We start from the raw sequence: 16,690 nt of genomic DNA, 5'->3' as shown, positions 1-16,690 counted from the left end.
AAGCAGGAAGTCATGAAATTCCTCCCCAGGGGAAAATAAGCCACAGAGATCTGTCAGCTGCAAACATTGCATCAGCTCTTTTTAAAACAGCCTTTATCACGCCAGATCCATTCCCCCCACACACACCCTCCCCTTCCTTCTCTGTTACAGACATCTCTGTGGTTCCACTTCTGCAAGGATGCCTGTTGCTGGAGGTGTGGGTTATTGCACCTGTGAGCATCTAGCAACCGACAATTCTCCTGGCATCTGGCACCTATGTAGAGATGGGGGGGTTTAGTCCCATATCTGTGTGCTAGGAGTCCCATTCCTCTAGAGAACACTCCCTGGGTCGATCTCTCACTCTCTATGTTACAACTGGAAACAGAGCCCTGGCCTCTCTGAACTCCTGATTCTGTGTAATCCCTCTTTATTTTTTTGTCTGGGTTAACAGTGTATTCAGCCAAGCTGGGCAGAACCAGCCCACACCTGCGCAGCAGGGAATGTACAACAACATGAGCATCACCGTGTCCATGGCCGGAGGAAACACAAACGTCCAGAACATGAATCCAATGACTGGACAAATGCAGATGAGCTCACTGCAAATGCCCGGGATGAACTCCATGTGCTCTGAGCAGGTCAGTGCTGCAGCGTTCTCGTTCACCAGGCACTCCCAGGAGCACGAACAGCGATGACGCCGCTCCACTGACCATCAGCCAGTTTCACTGGGGGTGGGGGTGGGGGTTTCTCCATTGGTGAGGCACACGTATCCCACAGTAACTTTGTGGTGCTCTCCCTGGGAATTGCCGAACTCCCTGAGCCAAGGAGCTAACGGATTTATTGCGTTTAAGCTTTGTGTTCCAGGGTTTTTGCATGCCAGATGCTTGCTGCTCTAACTCCTCTCCACTCTGTATCATGCACACCCCTACCTCTGCCGCCTATTGTCTAGCATGCTGGGTGCCTGGAAATCCTGGCTCATGAGTCATTTGGTGCTTTTGTGCAGACTTACAAAATCTCCCTGGTGATCTCCCTTTTCTCTGGGATGTTTACCTTAAGGTTATCTCCTTCCTGTGCTTGAGAGGCAGGGACCTATTTCCAGTAGTACAGTTAGGTGTTTGACAGTGGAGCAAAGGGCTGGAGGGAAGCAGGCAGAGGCCCCTCTCGCTTCACTGGCACCCACAGCTGTAAGCTTCTCTGTGCTTTGAAGCCTGGTGCAACAGGCACCGGATTAGTCAAATTATGAGATAGTTACATCAGCTCACCAGGAACCGATGGGCGTGCATTCAACTCTGTAAAGATAACGGTGGCTGCACTGAGAGTTCCCAGCGGCTAACGGTTCCTGTAGCCCGAGTGTGCACTGAGGATTCCTTATTGCTAATTAAGGAGAACTTGACATTTCATGGGAAGATGAGGCAGAGGCAGATTTGTTCATGTTTAGGCACACCCAGGAAGTCACCAGGTGGTGGGGCTGGATTGGTAAAACTCCCATTGTAAAACTTTTTCTAAAGCAGGATCCCCACTGTTAATAACCGGTAAGTAACTGGTGTAGTAATCAGTTCAGTACCATGGAAATGCAACGTTCTTTCTAGAACCTTTGGATCAAATTCAGTCCCAGGGCCAGCTGACACTTCTCGGACTGAAGTCAGTAGCATGACCCCTGATTACACCCTTTTCCTCTACAGCCATCTTTTGCAACAACCTTCAGTCACAGAGGATGGTATAAAAGTAAACACAGACAGATACATGTGCACATGCATCCCCTTGAAGCCAGGCAGATATGGATCGCCTGTTGTTACACTCCGAAATGGTCAGAGAGGTCTCCTGGCTGCAATTAGCTACAGCATTCATGCCCCTAGGAACTCATTTCAGGAAACCATCCCTTCAGTGTCTGTGCAGAGTAGTGAGGGTGGCAGAGAACAAGCTGATTCACTGCTCAGCTGTGCACACAGAGGGCTGGTTGGTGCAGTTTGCACTGGGTCCTGCTAAGAGGCAGTGTGGAGCTACTCCAGCCCTGAGAGAGCACTGGGAGAGATTCTGCCTCCAGAAGTACAGTCTCTTCCAGGATGTTTGGTGAATGCAGCTGCTCACTTTGCATCATCTGTAAGGATGGTGGAGATTGCTTCCTCTAGTAATGGGAGGCGTTCTAGAATCCTAGAAACATAGGGTCGAAAGGGACCTTAAGAAGTCATCTAGTCCAGCCCCCTGAACTGTGGCCAGACCAAGTAACCCTATACCATCCCTGACAAGTGTTCGACATCTGTTCTTAAAAACCTCCAATGATGGGGATTCCACAACCTCCCTTGGAAGCCCATTCCAGAGCTTAACTCCCCTTAGCATTAGAAAGCTTTTCCTAATATGTGATCTAAATATCCCTTGCTGCAGATTAAGCCCATTACTTCTTGTCCTGCCTTCAGTGGCCATGGAGAACAGTTGATTCCCGTCCTCTTTATAACAGCCGTTCATGTGTGTGAAGACTGTGATCATGTCCCCTCCTCAGGTTTCTTTTCTCAAGACTAAACAGGCCCCGTTTTTGTAACCTTTCCTCAAAGGCCAGGTTTTCTAAACCTTTGATCATTTGTATTGCTCTCCTCTGGATTCACTGCAGTAGGTCCACATCTTTCTTAAAGAGTGGTACCCAGAAGTGGACGCTGTACTCCAGCTGAGGCTTCACCCGTGCTGAGTAGTGGCTCCACCTCCTCCCCAGGTCTTTCCCAGTAACTTGCTTGATGGAGGACCGAGGAGTGAGCAATCCCCGCCCACACTACTATTGTGGTGGGGGTGTGCAAGTGGCAAGGGAAGCTGCTTGCCCGTGCCCTCATGCCTGCACCAAGGGCCAAGTACAGTCTTGTCCAATGTTTCTTTGTGGCGAGTAGTAGGCCCCTTTAGTAACCACTCAGTCTGAGGGAGATTCTCTCTCTGTTTCCAAGGCCAGACCTGAGATCTTTCAGGTCCAGAAGGGGCTCTAGCTGTTTGGGTTTGTGACTCAAGAATGTGGTAAAGCACCTTTGGGATCCGTTGCGTGACGAGAGGGATCTGTGCTATATTGCTCTTGGCAGCATCCCTTTTAATTAGTTTCATCTGTGAGCGTTTGTCTGTCTGCACTTAAAGCTTCTCTGAGCCATGCCTCCAACAGCTGACCTCTCCCAGCCTGTTCTGAAGGGATTCAGTCACGGGGGCTTTCTGAACTGCTCATTATGGCTGCAGTAAACGGTTTGGAAACCAGCCCTCATTGTGCATTTGCTGTAGAGCGAGCTGGGAACTGAGGGAGACTGGTTTGAAGACACACTGACTCAGGCCCTGCTTCAGAGGCCAGATTTAGGTCATCATGTCCTGGCTAACACAGGATTAGTCCCTGGTGTCATCTGACGCTTCAGTCTGGAAGCAATGTGAAGGCTGAGCCATTTGTTCTGCCCCTCTGGTCCGTTCACTGGAGCTTCACGCTCCTCGGAGAGATGATGCTGTAGGGAACCACCGGCAGCCCAAGTGGGGGGCACAAGGGAGCTCTCCTCCGAGGGAACTCACTTGGATAATCTTAGTCCAGAGTGTGGTCAGTGAAGCAAACAAGGATTGCAGCCCCTCCATGGCTTCATTCTGCTTCAGCAAATGGAGTGAGCCATCTCGTACAGCTGGGGCTCTGAGAGGCTGGGCTTGATGGAAGGAGCTCAGGGGGTCCCAGCCAGCCGCTTGGTTGTATTGCTCTAATTAAAACACTAAATGGAAACTTGCAGCAGGGAGTGAGCTGCTCCCAACACTGCCTACAGAGTCAGGAGTGCTGCTCACACTCGGCCAGCACCAGAACCAGGTCTGCAGCCCTGCCCTGGGATCCACGCTTCTCTCACCACTGTATCCACAGCATGCTTAAAGCTGGGAGAGCAGAATGAACTGTGCTTCCTGCACCCCTGGAAGGTTAAAATGGCAGATGCTGTAGCGTGGGGGGAGGTGGTGGGAAAAGGTCAGGGGGGAAGTGGTGGGGAAAAGGAGCCCAGCATTTCTAAATCTCTCCTTGGCTCAGAAGTTCTGTTGTTCGCCTTTTGTGAGGAAAAGCAAGAGAACGCTGTAATAAACAGGCTTAGTCCAACAGTGTCCCACTCAGCTGCTTCCCTGAGGCCACGCCAGCGTGTCACGGAGAGCATGCCAGCATGTAGGCGCCACATACACAACCCGATGCTGTAGCTCTCCTGGGATCCCTCACTTTCTGCAGAGTTGACACTGGAGGATGGGGCACTGGGGAGAGGATAGAGAATCCTCTGAAAAGCAGGTGAACCATCACTGAGCCTTGACCTTGCTTTGACAGGTAAATGACCCAGCACTGAGACCCGCCGGCCTTTACTGCAACCAGCTTTCCTCCACTGATCGTTTGAAAACAGAAGCAGACGGGGCGCAGGTCAGTAAGAAACTGCTAAGCACAGACCCATCTGAGGTACAAAGAGATGTTTGGCCTGTGGGTTGGTCACCTCAGTAACTGTAAACTTCTTGCACTTGTATCAGCGGCTTTGGCTTCCGGGATGGTTTCTGTAGCGGCAGAGAATAAATTGCAGGGCTCAGCCCAGTAGGGCCTTCTATTTTCTGTGTAGTGTAGAGCTGGAATCTGCATTCGATGACAACGACCTGCCTCAGAAATCTTGCTTTATTCTCCTACTCTGATTTAAGCCGGCATGGATCAAAGCTCGTTGCTCTGGCAGGAAGGGTAAGTGTCCCCAGCAGTGTGGGGAGCGCAGTGAGCTGAGCTAGAAAAGTAATTGGACATCGGAGAGATGGGAGTCGCTAAAATCCTTATCGGCTCCGAGGCTGGCCCCAGGTACAATGACAAACGAGAGACGTTTCTGTTTTTGAAGGGCAGGGCTTGCTCGTAGAATGATGTTAATGGGAACATTGGCAGTCAGAATCCTCGTCTCCGTGACCCAATGCGCTGATCATGAGCCCCTTCATAATATACCAGTGTGCACTTAGTGCCTCGTTGGGAGTTGTCTGAGCTCGATTGCAGTTGACCCATTCATTCTGTTCAGAGAAAGGGGCTCAGCACTTTCTGCAAATCAGGCCCTTTTAAGGTGTCTCAAGTTGAAAACCCAAAATAACTAGCAACTTTTGAGTATCTTGGGCCAAGTATTGCCACTCTGCCTTGCACTCTGGCCAGTTTCAGCCAGAGCATGCACCTGGCCAGCAGTCTGGAAGGAGCCAGCATTCTACCAGTCTGTTTAGAGATGACATGTTCTGCTTCAATATGAAGTTCTCTTTGTTCCCCCGTTTGCTGGTGAACTCTAACTGCACCTCCTGTGCCGCTCTTGTGTTCAGTCCTCTGCTTGCCTAGGGCAAGGAATTTTGGGCTTTTGATGGGCTTATAAAAGAGCATCAAACAGTATACATTTCTCAGTAGCATTATCCTTAAAGAGGGTGGGTGAGTAGATTTTTGCCCCTGGGCTGGTTACCGTGTTCAAAATGGGTAGTAGACATACTTAAAACAAAATAAAAGTGATGTGCCTCCTTGTGTGTTATTAATAACCTATTAAGTATTACAAATCAATTGTACCTGTCACCACCGATGCTGCTTGGTTTGTATTTTTTCATTTTGCTCAGTTTGGACAATGAAAATCAACTCATCAATTTCACACTTTTAATTTCCTGGTCCGTTTCACTTTGTGGTTCTTATGCATTAGCAGGATACTGCAGTGTTTGATTTGCAAAGACTGTAGGGAAATGTTAACACTCAAACAAAACAAATCCTATTTTTACTGGAATAAATAAAGAAGGAAAATGTGTCCTACCTTTAGGTTCTGTGACACTTCAATTTTAGACCTAACTCTACCTTGGTATTGTCCCTTTGATATTCCCTTGCAGCGAGTGGGATGCCATGGTGTACCCTATTCAGCAGCATAGCATAAGCATTCTACCTTGTGCCTCTGGTCTATTTCGCTGCAATTGAAGGGGTTCAGCAGTATTAAAACAGGAGAGAGATTGGTTTCCAGCCTTTAATACTGTGCTCCCCTCAGAGCAGGTGTCACGGACAAGGTGGCTCTCAACACAGAGTGATGGCTGGCCGGCAGCTGGAGACATGGGAATGCCAATTTTAATTTTTTTTTTTTTAATGAAAAACATGTGAATCTTTCAGAGCTCTGATCCAAATGAGTGCAGTAGTTTTCTTTTTATAGGAAAAGAAGACAGAAGAGTTCTTCTCTGTGGTGACTACAGACTAGAGGAATTCTCTAGTGAGTTTCCACTTCACGTAGTACCCAGTCCATAAGCCAAGGGGCCTGTTCCTTTTTCCCTCTAAAAATCTCTCTTGTCTTTTGTGTCCCAGCAGGTACAACAGGTTCAGGTGTTTGCTGACGTGCAGTGTACAGTGAATCTGGTAGGCGGAGACCCTTACCTGAACCAGCCTGGTCCAGTGGGCTCGCAGAAAAGCACGACAGGTCCTCAGACCCCTCAGGCCCAGCAGAAGAGCCTCCTTCAGCAGCTACTGACTGAATAACTGCTTTTAAAGGAATGTGAAATTTAAATAATAAGACATACAGAGATATATAAATATATATATATTATATATTTTTCTGAGATTTTTGATATCTCAAACTGCAGCCATTCTTCAGCTCGTAGTGTTTGGAGCAAAAGTTTTTTTTGTTTTGGGGTTGTTATTTTCTTTTTGTCCTTCGGGTGGTTTTTGTTTGTTTGTTTGTTTTTGTAAAAGGCGTTGGATGTTGGCAAAGCAACAAGGCAGGACAGTCGGTTTCTTGAGCCAAAATTACAGATGATTCTTATTTTTGTAATCAGTTGCTGGCATCTTACTCCAGACGAAGGTTTCTCGGGGAAGTGGGGAAGGGGATGGAGGAAGAAGCGAGTTGAAAGAGACTGCTTCGGAAGGAGGACGATCATCTCAGTTTCAGCTGGATCTGTCACTGATTCGTGTCTCAGCCCAGTGGGAAGGTGGGGAATTGACACCAGACTTCTATCAGAAAGGCTGTTTTTATTCATGCTTAAAAAACCCAAACACCTTTTCTCCCTTCTGCCCCAGTCCGCTTGTGCGTACAATCAGCTTTTTCTAGCAATCGTGAGTTTGTCAGTTTTAAAGAAAAACAGAGAGTATTTTGACCCACCATTTTCCCCATGTTTTATGCTGGTGTTTAAAGCCTCCTAGCGAGAGAGGCCACAATGTGTATATTACATCGGGGGAAAACAATAATAAAAAAACGAAAAAAAAAGAACAGTTTGGGGGGAAAAGCTGCAATAATTTTTAGGGGGAAGGATGGGGAGGAGGGGGGAGGGTTCTGTCAATTGTAGATAAAAATTTTCTGATTAAATATTAAATAAAATTAAGCAGTTGGTTTTTTCTGCTTTGATTGTGCTTAACAGCTGAGGTAGCTTAAACTATTTAAAATAATAATAAAAATAATGAAAATTCAACTCTCTGATGGGAGATAGCTTATTTTTTTCCCCCTCAAACCTGTCACTGTACATAGCTCTGATCTCTTGTGTAAATTTTGTTTTCTTCCTTTAGCTGCGATCGCTCTTAATATCACCGCTTTTTATTTGATTTATTATTTTTTTCCCTTTTTCTAAAATTATGCTGGTGTGTGGAAAATGTATAGCTTTGTTGACTGAATTTGCAAGAGATAAAAACAAAGAAATCGAGATGACAGCTAACGTTGTACTGCTTTCTGATGACTGTGCTATTATGTGGATTTTCCCTCTCTTGCGGTTGGAGGTGGATGGGGCAGGTCTAGTTTTCAGAGGTACTGAGCATTCATTGCTCCCACTAGTCCATAGGAGCTGCAGGAGCGCTCAGCACTTCTGGAAATTGGCCCTCTAAGCTCCGAAGCACTAGTTCATTCTGCCCCACAGAACAACCTGGTCCAGCTCCAGTGGGAGGCTTGGCTCTACCAAAAGCCCACAGGGGGTGTTGTAGTTGCCACCACTAGAGAGAAGAAGGGCTCCTCCTCCTGCCCTGCCACTCAGGCAGTCACCAGTAAAATGGGCGATGTGAACCGAAGGCAAGTCTGCGAAGCTCTCAGCTTGAGCCCAAAGGGGTCTAAGCCAGTTAGAGAATGTGTCCCTCTTCTCCCAGAGGGGGAAAGACCAGAACTTTCAATACAGACCAGGAATGCCCCAGCCATTAGTGTCACTCCCCGAGGAAATACACTCAATTCCCTGTGACCACAGCCAGAAGCTGTTCAAGGAGATTTCTTCACCACATTTGACTTGAGATCCAAACCTCCATATCCCCTCCCCATGCAGGATTTTTTCCAATCACAGATGGGGAACTGCATGTCCGGTTCTGTGCACCAATGGTCATCCTAATATCGACACCTTGCAGCTCCCCCAAGCTGAATGTGATGAACAAAGGCACCCTCAGACAAGAAGGGATCTGTGATAGCCCGTGTAGGAGACTGGCTAATGAAATCTGGAGCAGAAATGGCAGCTCCATCCAGGACGCTAGAAGTCTTCCAAACTATAGGGGCTCTGGCCATCTGGACTCAGGTGATATGATACCACACTCTCGTAGGAGGAGTTGCTTTGTGCCAGGAGAGGTATATCGAAATCATGGATCTGATGAGAGAGCCAGTCCAACACTCACAGTATTCACTGTGTCCAGGTGGTGTGAGCCTTATTGGGATGCTAGTTCCCTACCTCACCAGGGACTGCAGCGTATGTATTCATGCTACAACAGTACATGGCACATTACAAGACAGAGGCACCCTGCTGAAATAAGTACGAGCCTCAGACTGTGCAGGGGGAAGAGCTGACAGAAGTGAATTCCCTTTGGATCTATTCCCCTACATTCAATCACTGGGGCAAGCTTTAGAATGTGGGGCAGCTAAGAGAGACACCATAGTACAGAGCCAGTGCCATTCAGATGCCTGGTGCCACACGTACACTGTCCTCTCTGTGGGCAGAGCCAAGAAGTTCTTCAATGGGAACCCTGTCTCAGTATATACATGGCTGCTGCCCTGTCAGCTCCTTAAACCAAGGATTTCCCATGCCTCCTTATTCATGCCCTACCCTCCACTTCCTGTACTGCTCCTGGTTGTACAGGAAACCTAAAGAGGCACAGCTGCAGGACAAGAACGGTGCTTCTAGTGCAAGGCCGTCCATACAGAATGCTCGCCAGTCCTCACACAGGGGCTGCCGTGTCCAGAACTGCAGAAGGTATTCAGGCAACTATGCAAAAAGCCACATGTCTGAGTCCTGTCAAAAGCTCATGGGGTAAAGTTTGGGTCATGTTCTGTGTGAAGACCAAGGAATCCCAGCTAAGAGCCTGGTAGGATTCTTTGTTAGCCCAACCCAGAACATTAGACCAAGGGTCAATTTCTGAACTCCCCTGTGGAGCCTAAAGTTGGTATTAGATAGAGACACTAGCCTTATCCCCACTGCATGTGGAATACCTCTGGGATTTCTAGCCCTTCCTTGCCTAACCATCAAAACCACTTCCACAGCCTCCCTAGCCTCAGTGATGAAGGCAGAAGACTAGCCTTTTTAGTTCTCCACAGGGCCTTTTCCTTGCTTAGCCTCCAAGTTTCATCTAGCGCTAGAGATCTTGCCAAGTTTTCAGCTCAAGGAACCAAAGAAGTCCCTACAATTTCCATGCGTCAATGGAGCTGAATGGATTTTAGTTTGAACTGAAGTTACAGAGCCCAGATGGGTAGAATGCCCAGTGCAAATTAGGGCTCCCTTCTAGAAGGGTGAAGCAGTCTGATGGCTGAGCAGCTAAGAATTTCCATATGCAGCTTCACCTAACACTGAGGAAGGATGGCCTTGTAGTTAAAGGCACAGGCCTGGGTTCCTGGCTCTGCTGCAGGTTTCCTATGCAGCCTTGGTGGATTACAGTATCTGACTAACTTCCTAGGAGAAACAGCTCTTTAATCTAGTGGAGAAAGGTAACACAAGAACTGATGGGTGGAAGCTGAAGCCAGACCCATTCAAATTAAACAAAAGGCGCAAATTTGTACCAGGGAAGGGGATTAGTCATTGGAACAAACTACCAAGGAATGTGGTGGATTCTCTTCAAATCAAGACTGGCTACCTGACGGGAAGATTTGCTTTAGCCAAGCGGAAGTTACTAAATTCAGTACAGGGGTAACTGGGTGAAATGTAATGGCCGGTGCTATCCAGGAGGTCAGACTAGATGATCTGATGGTCCCTTCTGGCCTTAGAATCTATGAATCTGAAATCACCTAGGCCCAAATTGTCAAAAGCAGCCTCTAATGCTGAGAGCCTGGATTGTGGGGCTGCTAGGGCGGGATTCCAGTGGGCCTGCAGTGCTTAATGACCTGCGTTGGTGTTTGAGTGCTGAGCGCCTCTGAACATCCAACCCTGGGTGTCTAAAATGGGGCTCCTAAAAAACAGACACACCCAAAATTAAAGGCCACTTTTTGAAAATGTGGACCTTAATCTCTCGGCCTCAGTTTCCCCATCTATTAAGGTAAATGTATTCTGTGCATTGCAGTACCACCCACCACGTGCTAGGTGCTGTCAATACACAGCTCCCTGCCCCCAATAAGCTCACAATCTAAGAAACCAAGCCACATCCGTGAGGGTGGGGGAGATGGATAAAAAAATGCAGGCAGAATAAAGACCACCACTCCCAAATGTGTACCTCAACTGGCTGATCTGTGGGCAATGTGGCAGAAATGGGTCTCGAGGGATCTGCAGGAGTGTTGATGTGCTATCTGTTTCCCCAGGATGTCGTGAAGCTACACTTGTCAGGCTGGAGATTTGCAGGCCCTGGATGGAAAGTGCTATAGAAGGAATGATGATGATTATCGTCAATCTACGATGGCTATTAATACAGTGCTAGTCCTCTTATCTCCGCTCTTACTATATGCTGCTGCTATTGTACCTAGAACTCATCTGTCTGGACCAGTGGCAACTCAAATCCCAGCAAGAACATGTTGCCTGGTAAAATCCCAATGTTTCTGGAACTTGGGGTCCCAATCCAGAACCTGGCCCTAGGTTTAGTAGTCAACAAGCCAGAGAGGTTAGAGAAGGATTTTTCCCTTTCTCCGTCTGCTTCATAAGGCTAAGGAAGATCTCAATGGGAGAAGAGAGGGGGTGGACACAGAAGATAAAGAAGAGGGTACCCAAAAAGTTCTGTGATAGTTGGTGGCTCTGCCTGATTAACAGGTGTCAGGTGGGAGCTGATACAGTGGCTGGATTAGGGGCTTCCCATTCAATCTCCAGATGAAAGCTACTCTTGCCTTTTAGATGCTGTGGTCAGTTGCCACTGCTGTCTGGAAGGGTCTGTGTCTGGTACCTGCATGTGTGACATCAGTGCGCGCTTTCCCCAGCCCTCCATTTCCTCTGGCATGGCCAAAGCCTAGTGACCAAAGGAATTTCCAAACGCTGCCTCAATTCCTATGCTGTAGTGTAGGAGTGCGTTCTGTGGGGTCGTAGGAGGGGGGTGAGAAATATAAATACCATTCAGCTCATGTCCTTTCCTAGTTCTGCCTTGAGCTACTCAGGTGTGAACAGTTCCTGTAGGGCACCCCATTGCTCGCTGAGTTCAGTGTCCTGTGTGCAAAACACCCATGGGAGCTCAGCGAACTTGGTAATTAAAACCAGCTGTGAGCAGCAGTTCCTTGCCCAGGCCCGTTTTAAGGATCTGAGATAAGATACCAGTAGTGCGGGGGCTGGGCTTATCTTTTAACACAGCTGTAAATAACCATCTCATGGTGATGTGTGCACACACAGTGCAGTTCCTTGCTGACTTGTCTCTCTGCACTGGTCTCTTTCCAGTCCTGTTGGACACCTGCCCCAGAAGGCAGCGTAGTCTAATGATTAGTGTGTTGGGGGGGGGGTTCAGGATTCTTGCATTCCAGCCCCAGCTGTGCTACTGACCAAAGTGGGAGACAGGTGGCAGGCAACCAGAAACCAGTGTCCACAGGGGCCCACACCCATTATATGTGCCAACCTACCCAGTTCAGAGCAGTCTCGTTTCCTGGCCAATCAGCCATCTTTAAAAAACATATTTCATTTTGTTTGGCATTTCATGACTGCAACATGGCACTGCATGTGCACGATACTGTGTGGTGCTAACACCAAAATGCCTCCAGACCTAGTTGGCAGCTAGAAATGCATCTTAGGATCTCTAACGCGAGACATGATTATGAAGACTGCTGCCCAGAGGAAGTGTATAAATGCAAAAAACCAACAGATCCTTGGCATAGGTCCCAGAAACTGTTTGGCCAAGCTCTGGGATATAAAGACACTAAGAATATACTTTGATTCCAGCTAAGTAGGTGCTATTCTACAGAAACCATTCAAGTATTCAGTCATCGCAACATATGCTGATGAATTGGTATTGAATCCCACCGACAGATCCAGCAGTAACACCAAGAAACAATTCCCTCCCTAAGAGTCAATACAGCTTCTTACCCCTTCACGCCACAGCAACAGATTAAGATTTGTGAGCAGAAGCCCCAATGCTCTAATTGGATTTGTGCAGGCAGACCACTACACCGGAGCAAATATAGCAGCAGGATTGGAGGCCCTAATGATCATTAGGCATAAGGTGCCAATGAAATGGTGCTGCAGCCCTCTCCCAGTGGGTCTTTTTGCGTCAATGGAGGCTCCTGACAATAACAGATCTGTGCTAGAAAGCCCAGTTTTCATTGCTGAAACCTTCAGAGGAGTGGCCCAGCTTCAGAGGGGAGATTATCAGGGTCAACAAAGACATCATGGATTTAATGTTCCAATCCTTGAACTAATTAGTGAACATAAGTGGCTAGCGGTATTTTCACTGGGGTTGTTTGGATAAAATCGCACACTACCCCGATCAATAATTTATGTAATATAATTACTTATGTGCAAATAATGTATATTTGCACATTTTACTGTTTTCTTTTACCAGGAAACACTCTTCCCCCCCACCCCCTCCCACCCCACTTTGCCACAGTTCTGATCATTAAAAAATTAAAATCCAGATCCTAGGGTGAGAGGCAGCTGTTTCGCAGCAGAGCCCTCGTGGTTGCTGGCTGTTTTTTCCTCATAGAAGACATAATTTCTCTCTCTGCTGCCTGCATGTTTTTTTTAATTCAGGGACTAGTTTAAACTAGGTGGGTGTTGGATTTTTTTTTTTTTAACTTGTTTGCAAGTGATCGAAGTGTGAGAACGTAGTGGAATAAATAGAGGAACAAATTCTAGGGATGTAAGTAAAAAAAAATTAATTTTGCTTTCTGGTCACTTATGAAAATCTATCTGCTCTGCTGGTTTCCCTCTATTCTATAAAATAAAAAGCACCATCATATTCTTCTGGCATGGCCCCAAACACCATACTAAGAGGGGGATGAGGTGAAATGGTTTGGACCATTACCAGAAAATGCTGTAGGACTTATTAAGAAGTTGACTGTCAAGTTTTAATGTGCCCTTGGTTTCCACTGTGATTTTAAAGGAGGACCTGAAAAAGGCAGAAAACAGTGGGTTTTTGCCCCTTCTTGCTTCTTTATGAAGTAAAGGGAAGACCTGAAAGATTGCTGGTTTGGATTCCTTTTATATTTATTTGGCTGCTCATTGTTTACGCTATAAATTCAGGTCTTGTCTGGCCTGTTTCTCCTGAGCAACTCTATGGAAGACTGGAGAATTTATGAGATTATGTAAAAAACAATGCAGATGTAACTAGATTAAGAGGGGGAAATTATTTCTAATGAGACTGTTTAACTCCTCATAAGAAACAAATTGGAAGAAAAGCTCTTTTCTTAAAATTAATCTCACACGCCCACGCCCACACTTCTACTTCTCCTTTAATTAAGGGCTCAGAGAGCTCCCAATCCACAGATCTGAATCCACCAAGGAAAAAAGTTTGACATGCCTGATATTTAAGATAAAAAGCAAGGAGATATATAACCACCTTAAAGGGTTTAAACGCCCCCCCCCCCCCCCCCACACACACACACAGAACACCTTTCAGGTAAAGAAGTGCTCAAACCTATGTTTTCCCCTTAGGTCACCTTTAAAAATAGCTGGGGCTGCCTGGAAATGGACACTTGTAAAACCCCACAAATTCCTAGACTTGCCACCAACCCAGGTAGAGATGTCACAGCTTCATCCTTTAATTAGTTAACAATGTTCGTAAAGCACTTTAGAGCTGAAGCAAGCCTCACAAAAGTGCTGAGTAATAATAATGATACTCTTCTGGTCCATCGCTTCCTCTTAATCAAGGGGAAATAATTATTTTAATGTTCATGCTCCAAGGAAAATGTATGTATGCAATCTTAGGGGGAACCAACTGATTGGTACTGGAGTCTGAGGCCTTGTCTATACTAGCAAACTCCATAGTTATAAGAACAGGAGTACTTGTGGCACCTTAGAGACTAACAAATAAATAAATTTGTTAGTCTCTAAGGTGCCACAAGTACTCCTGTTCTTTTTGCGAATGCAGCCTAACACGGCTGCTACTCTGAATCCATAGTTATAGTTCATCCCTTGTGCGGCCCCTGCAGAGGGAAACCATAATGTAGATGGCGTGACATGGGTAATCACACCAGAATCTTGTCTATACTGAGGATTCCACCATTGCTCTCAGGATGGAGCTGCACCAGGGTGAATTACAGCTACGGGGTTCACCTGTTTGAAGTACTGATGACTCTCGGGCTTCATTCACTCATAGGCCTAGTGATGGACACTGCTCTGGGTCACCATGTAAAACTGGAGTAACTCCACTGAAGTGATGCTGGATTTATGCCAGTGCAAAGGGGTAGTCTGTAATCCTGTTTGTATGTCTCTGGCCACCTTGCTGCTAGTGCCCTAGCTTTAAAAAAATAAAAACATGGCTCAAAGCAAGTTCTCCATTTGGGACTCAGAAGAAATGTCCAAGCTTTTAAATGCACAGTTGTCTCTGCTCTGGAAGCTGTGTTGTGCTGGCCCTGGGTTGGGGCTGGACAATGTTAACTGTCTAGTTCGGGGAAGACAGCTCCTGAGCTCTGCAACCAGTCGTGGCACTGTATTAAAAGATCTGAGTGGGCAGGGGACAGTGGTTGTACATCTTGTCTGAACAATGGTGCCTTTAGTTCCATGCTTGGGTTTAGTATTGACTCAGTGAGGAGGGCATCAAGGACATCACTCTGCCTGACCCCAGTGGGATGCTGTCCCTAGCTGCCATGGCATAAAATGAGCCGATGGCCCTAGTCCTGTTCAGCAGCACTTCCAAACCATCCTCAAACATCTCAGAAGCTTTAACGTGCACTGTGATTAAACGGCAACAATGCTTTAGAAATGCATGGGTGAAAGCAGGGGCAATGCCTATTACATAGCTTCAGTAGCAGCACTGGGGGTCCTGCAGGCTGCTGTGGCCTGTAACTCAGGTCACTGAAACGTGTAGTTTTAGGTTAAATTACAGTCACAGCTTTCCATCTAGGGAGGTACTAACGACCAGTTTTGAAGTTAGGAGTGGTGTTGTTCTCGATACACACCGTCTGCTGCCTGGTTTGAGTGAAGCTATTATTTCCTCCCCATTAAAAAGAGAGGAAATCACGACAATGAGTCAGAGAATATGAATCCTGACTTCCCACCCGTTTTAGGTTAGTGTGACTAGCAAACCAACAGAGTTACTCCTGATTTACGGGAATTAGAAGAGAATCAGTCACTGGAGATCCTAATTATTTTCCTTTAAAAAGTGCTTCATATTTGTTTATTACTTTTTTAAAAACTTCCCATAGAGGAATGCAATTTTGTCATTCTTAAAAATTGTCCCAAAATAACCCTAAGGCACAGATTTATATTTTGGTTTGGCTAGAAAACTGTTTTATCTTCACTGATCCTACTTAAAGTTAAATTCACATTATTACATTGTGAAAAATCTCCTCATTAGGTTTCCCCTGCTTAGGGTAAATGGAGATAAACGATGGAAAATTGATCCATCTTGCATTTAACAGCTCTAATGTGCAATGAGGCATTTAGAGAACACTTTTGTCTTAAAATAAATGCCATTTTTAACAGTGACTCGTTTTGAATATTTTTCCTGTATTTAAAATGAGGCATATTTCTTCAGCTGCTTGACTACTCCTGCTTTCTGCTGTTTTAGTGTCAGCTTTATTCAATGTTTAATTATACTGTTTATTGTAAATAAAGTCATTTAAAAATTGGCTTTCTAGTTGCAGTCTGCTTACTCTATTCCTTACAAGGGCCACTGAATTGAATTAAATAGGAAACCTATAGAATATAAAGGCGAAATGGAGTGAAAATGCCATCCACCCCAAGCAGGGAGAACTCAATCAAGCCTTTCTCTCATAAGGCTCCCTGTTACTTTCTGGGGGAGGGACGAGCAGGCTCCAGCCCCAGATGAAAATAAATATGGCCTTGCTCCTGCACCACTAGTAAAGTGGAATAGTATTTTGCCCTATTGTAGCAAGGAAGATTGATCTGGCAAGAGGATGAGGCTCAGGACACCTGGCTTCTACCCCCAACTTCTCTACTGACTTGCTGGGTGTCCTAGCATGAGTCACTCCATCTCTCTGCCCTTCATTTAGAATGGGAATACTACCTCAGAAGAGCATGGTGACTCAATTCTTTAATGGCTGCCCCCTGCTTAGAGGTCCTTGGCTGAAAGTCACTCCACAAGGGTTAATTATTGTTAGACCCAGGCATCCCTTTCAGGGAAAGTTCCCCCCGTTGAATTGCCATTGCTGCGATCATTTAAATGAACTTGTTTATTTGCTGTTCAGCCCACAAGGTGATGGCCCCTTATGAAAAAGCTCAATACAGTCCTGCATGAGTAGCTCACTGCATGATTTAC

At 46.3% G+C, this 16,690-nt stretch overlaps 1 protein-coding gene across 18 annotated transcripts in view; it reads left to right on the top strand.

Annotated features, from left to right (window-relative positions):
* Positions 1-7,603, top strand: part of NCOA1 (nuclear receptor coactivator 1) — a 358,642-nt gene extending 351,039 nt beyond the window's left edge. For 13 of the 18 annotated variants that reach the window (XM_073335594.2, XM_073335589.2, XM_073335591.2 and 10 more), the window contains 3 exons: positions 431-614; positions 4,271-4,360; positions 6,272-7,603. In XM_073335594.2, the coding sequence (XP_073191695.1) occupies positions 431-614; positions 4,271-4,360; positions 6,272-6,442 (445 nt within the window). In that variant the 3' untranslated portion in view covers positions 6,443-7,603. Of the gene's footprint in view, positions 1-430; positions 615-4,270; positions 4,361-6,122; positions 6,180-6,271 lie in introns of all 18 variants that reach the window. The other 5 variants (XM_073335595.2, XM_073335597.2, XM_073335593.2 and 2 more) reach the window with 3 other exon arrangements.
* Positions 7,604-16,690: the final 9,087 nt, after the last annotated feature.

Source organism: Lepidochelys kempii, chromosome 3 (genome assembly GCF_965140285.1).
Source record: "Lepidochelys kempii isolate rLepKem1 chromosome 3, rLepKem1.hap1, whole genome shotgun sequence".
Lineage (NCBI taxonomy): Eukaryota > Metazoa > Chordata > Testudines > Cheloniidae > Lepidochelys > Lepidochelys kempii.
This window is presented reverse-complemented; position numbering and strand designations above follow the sequence as displayed.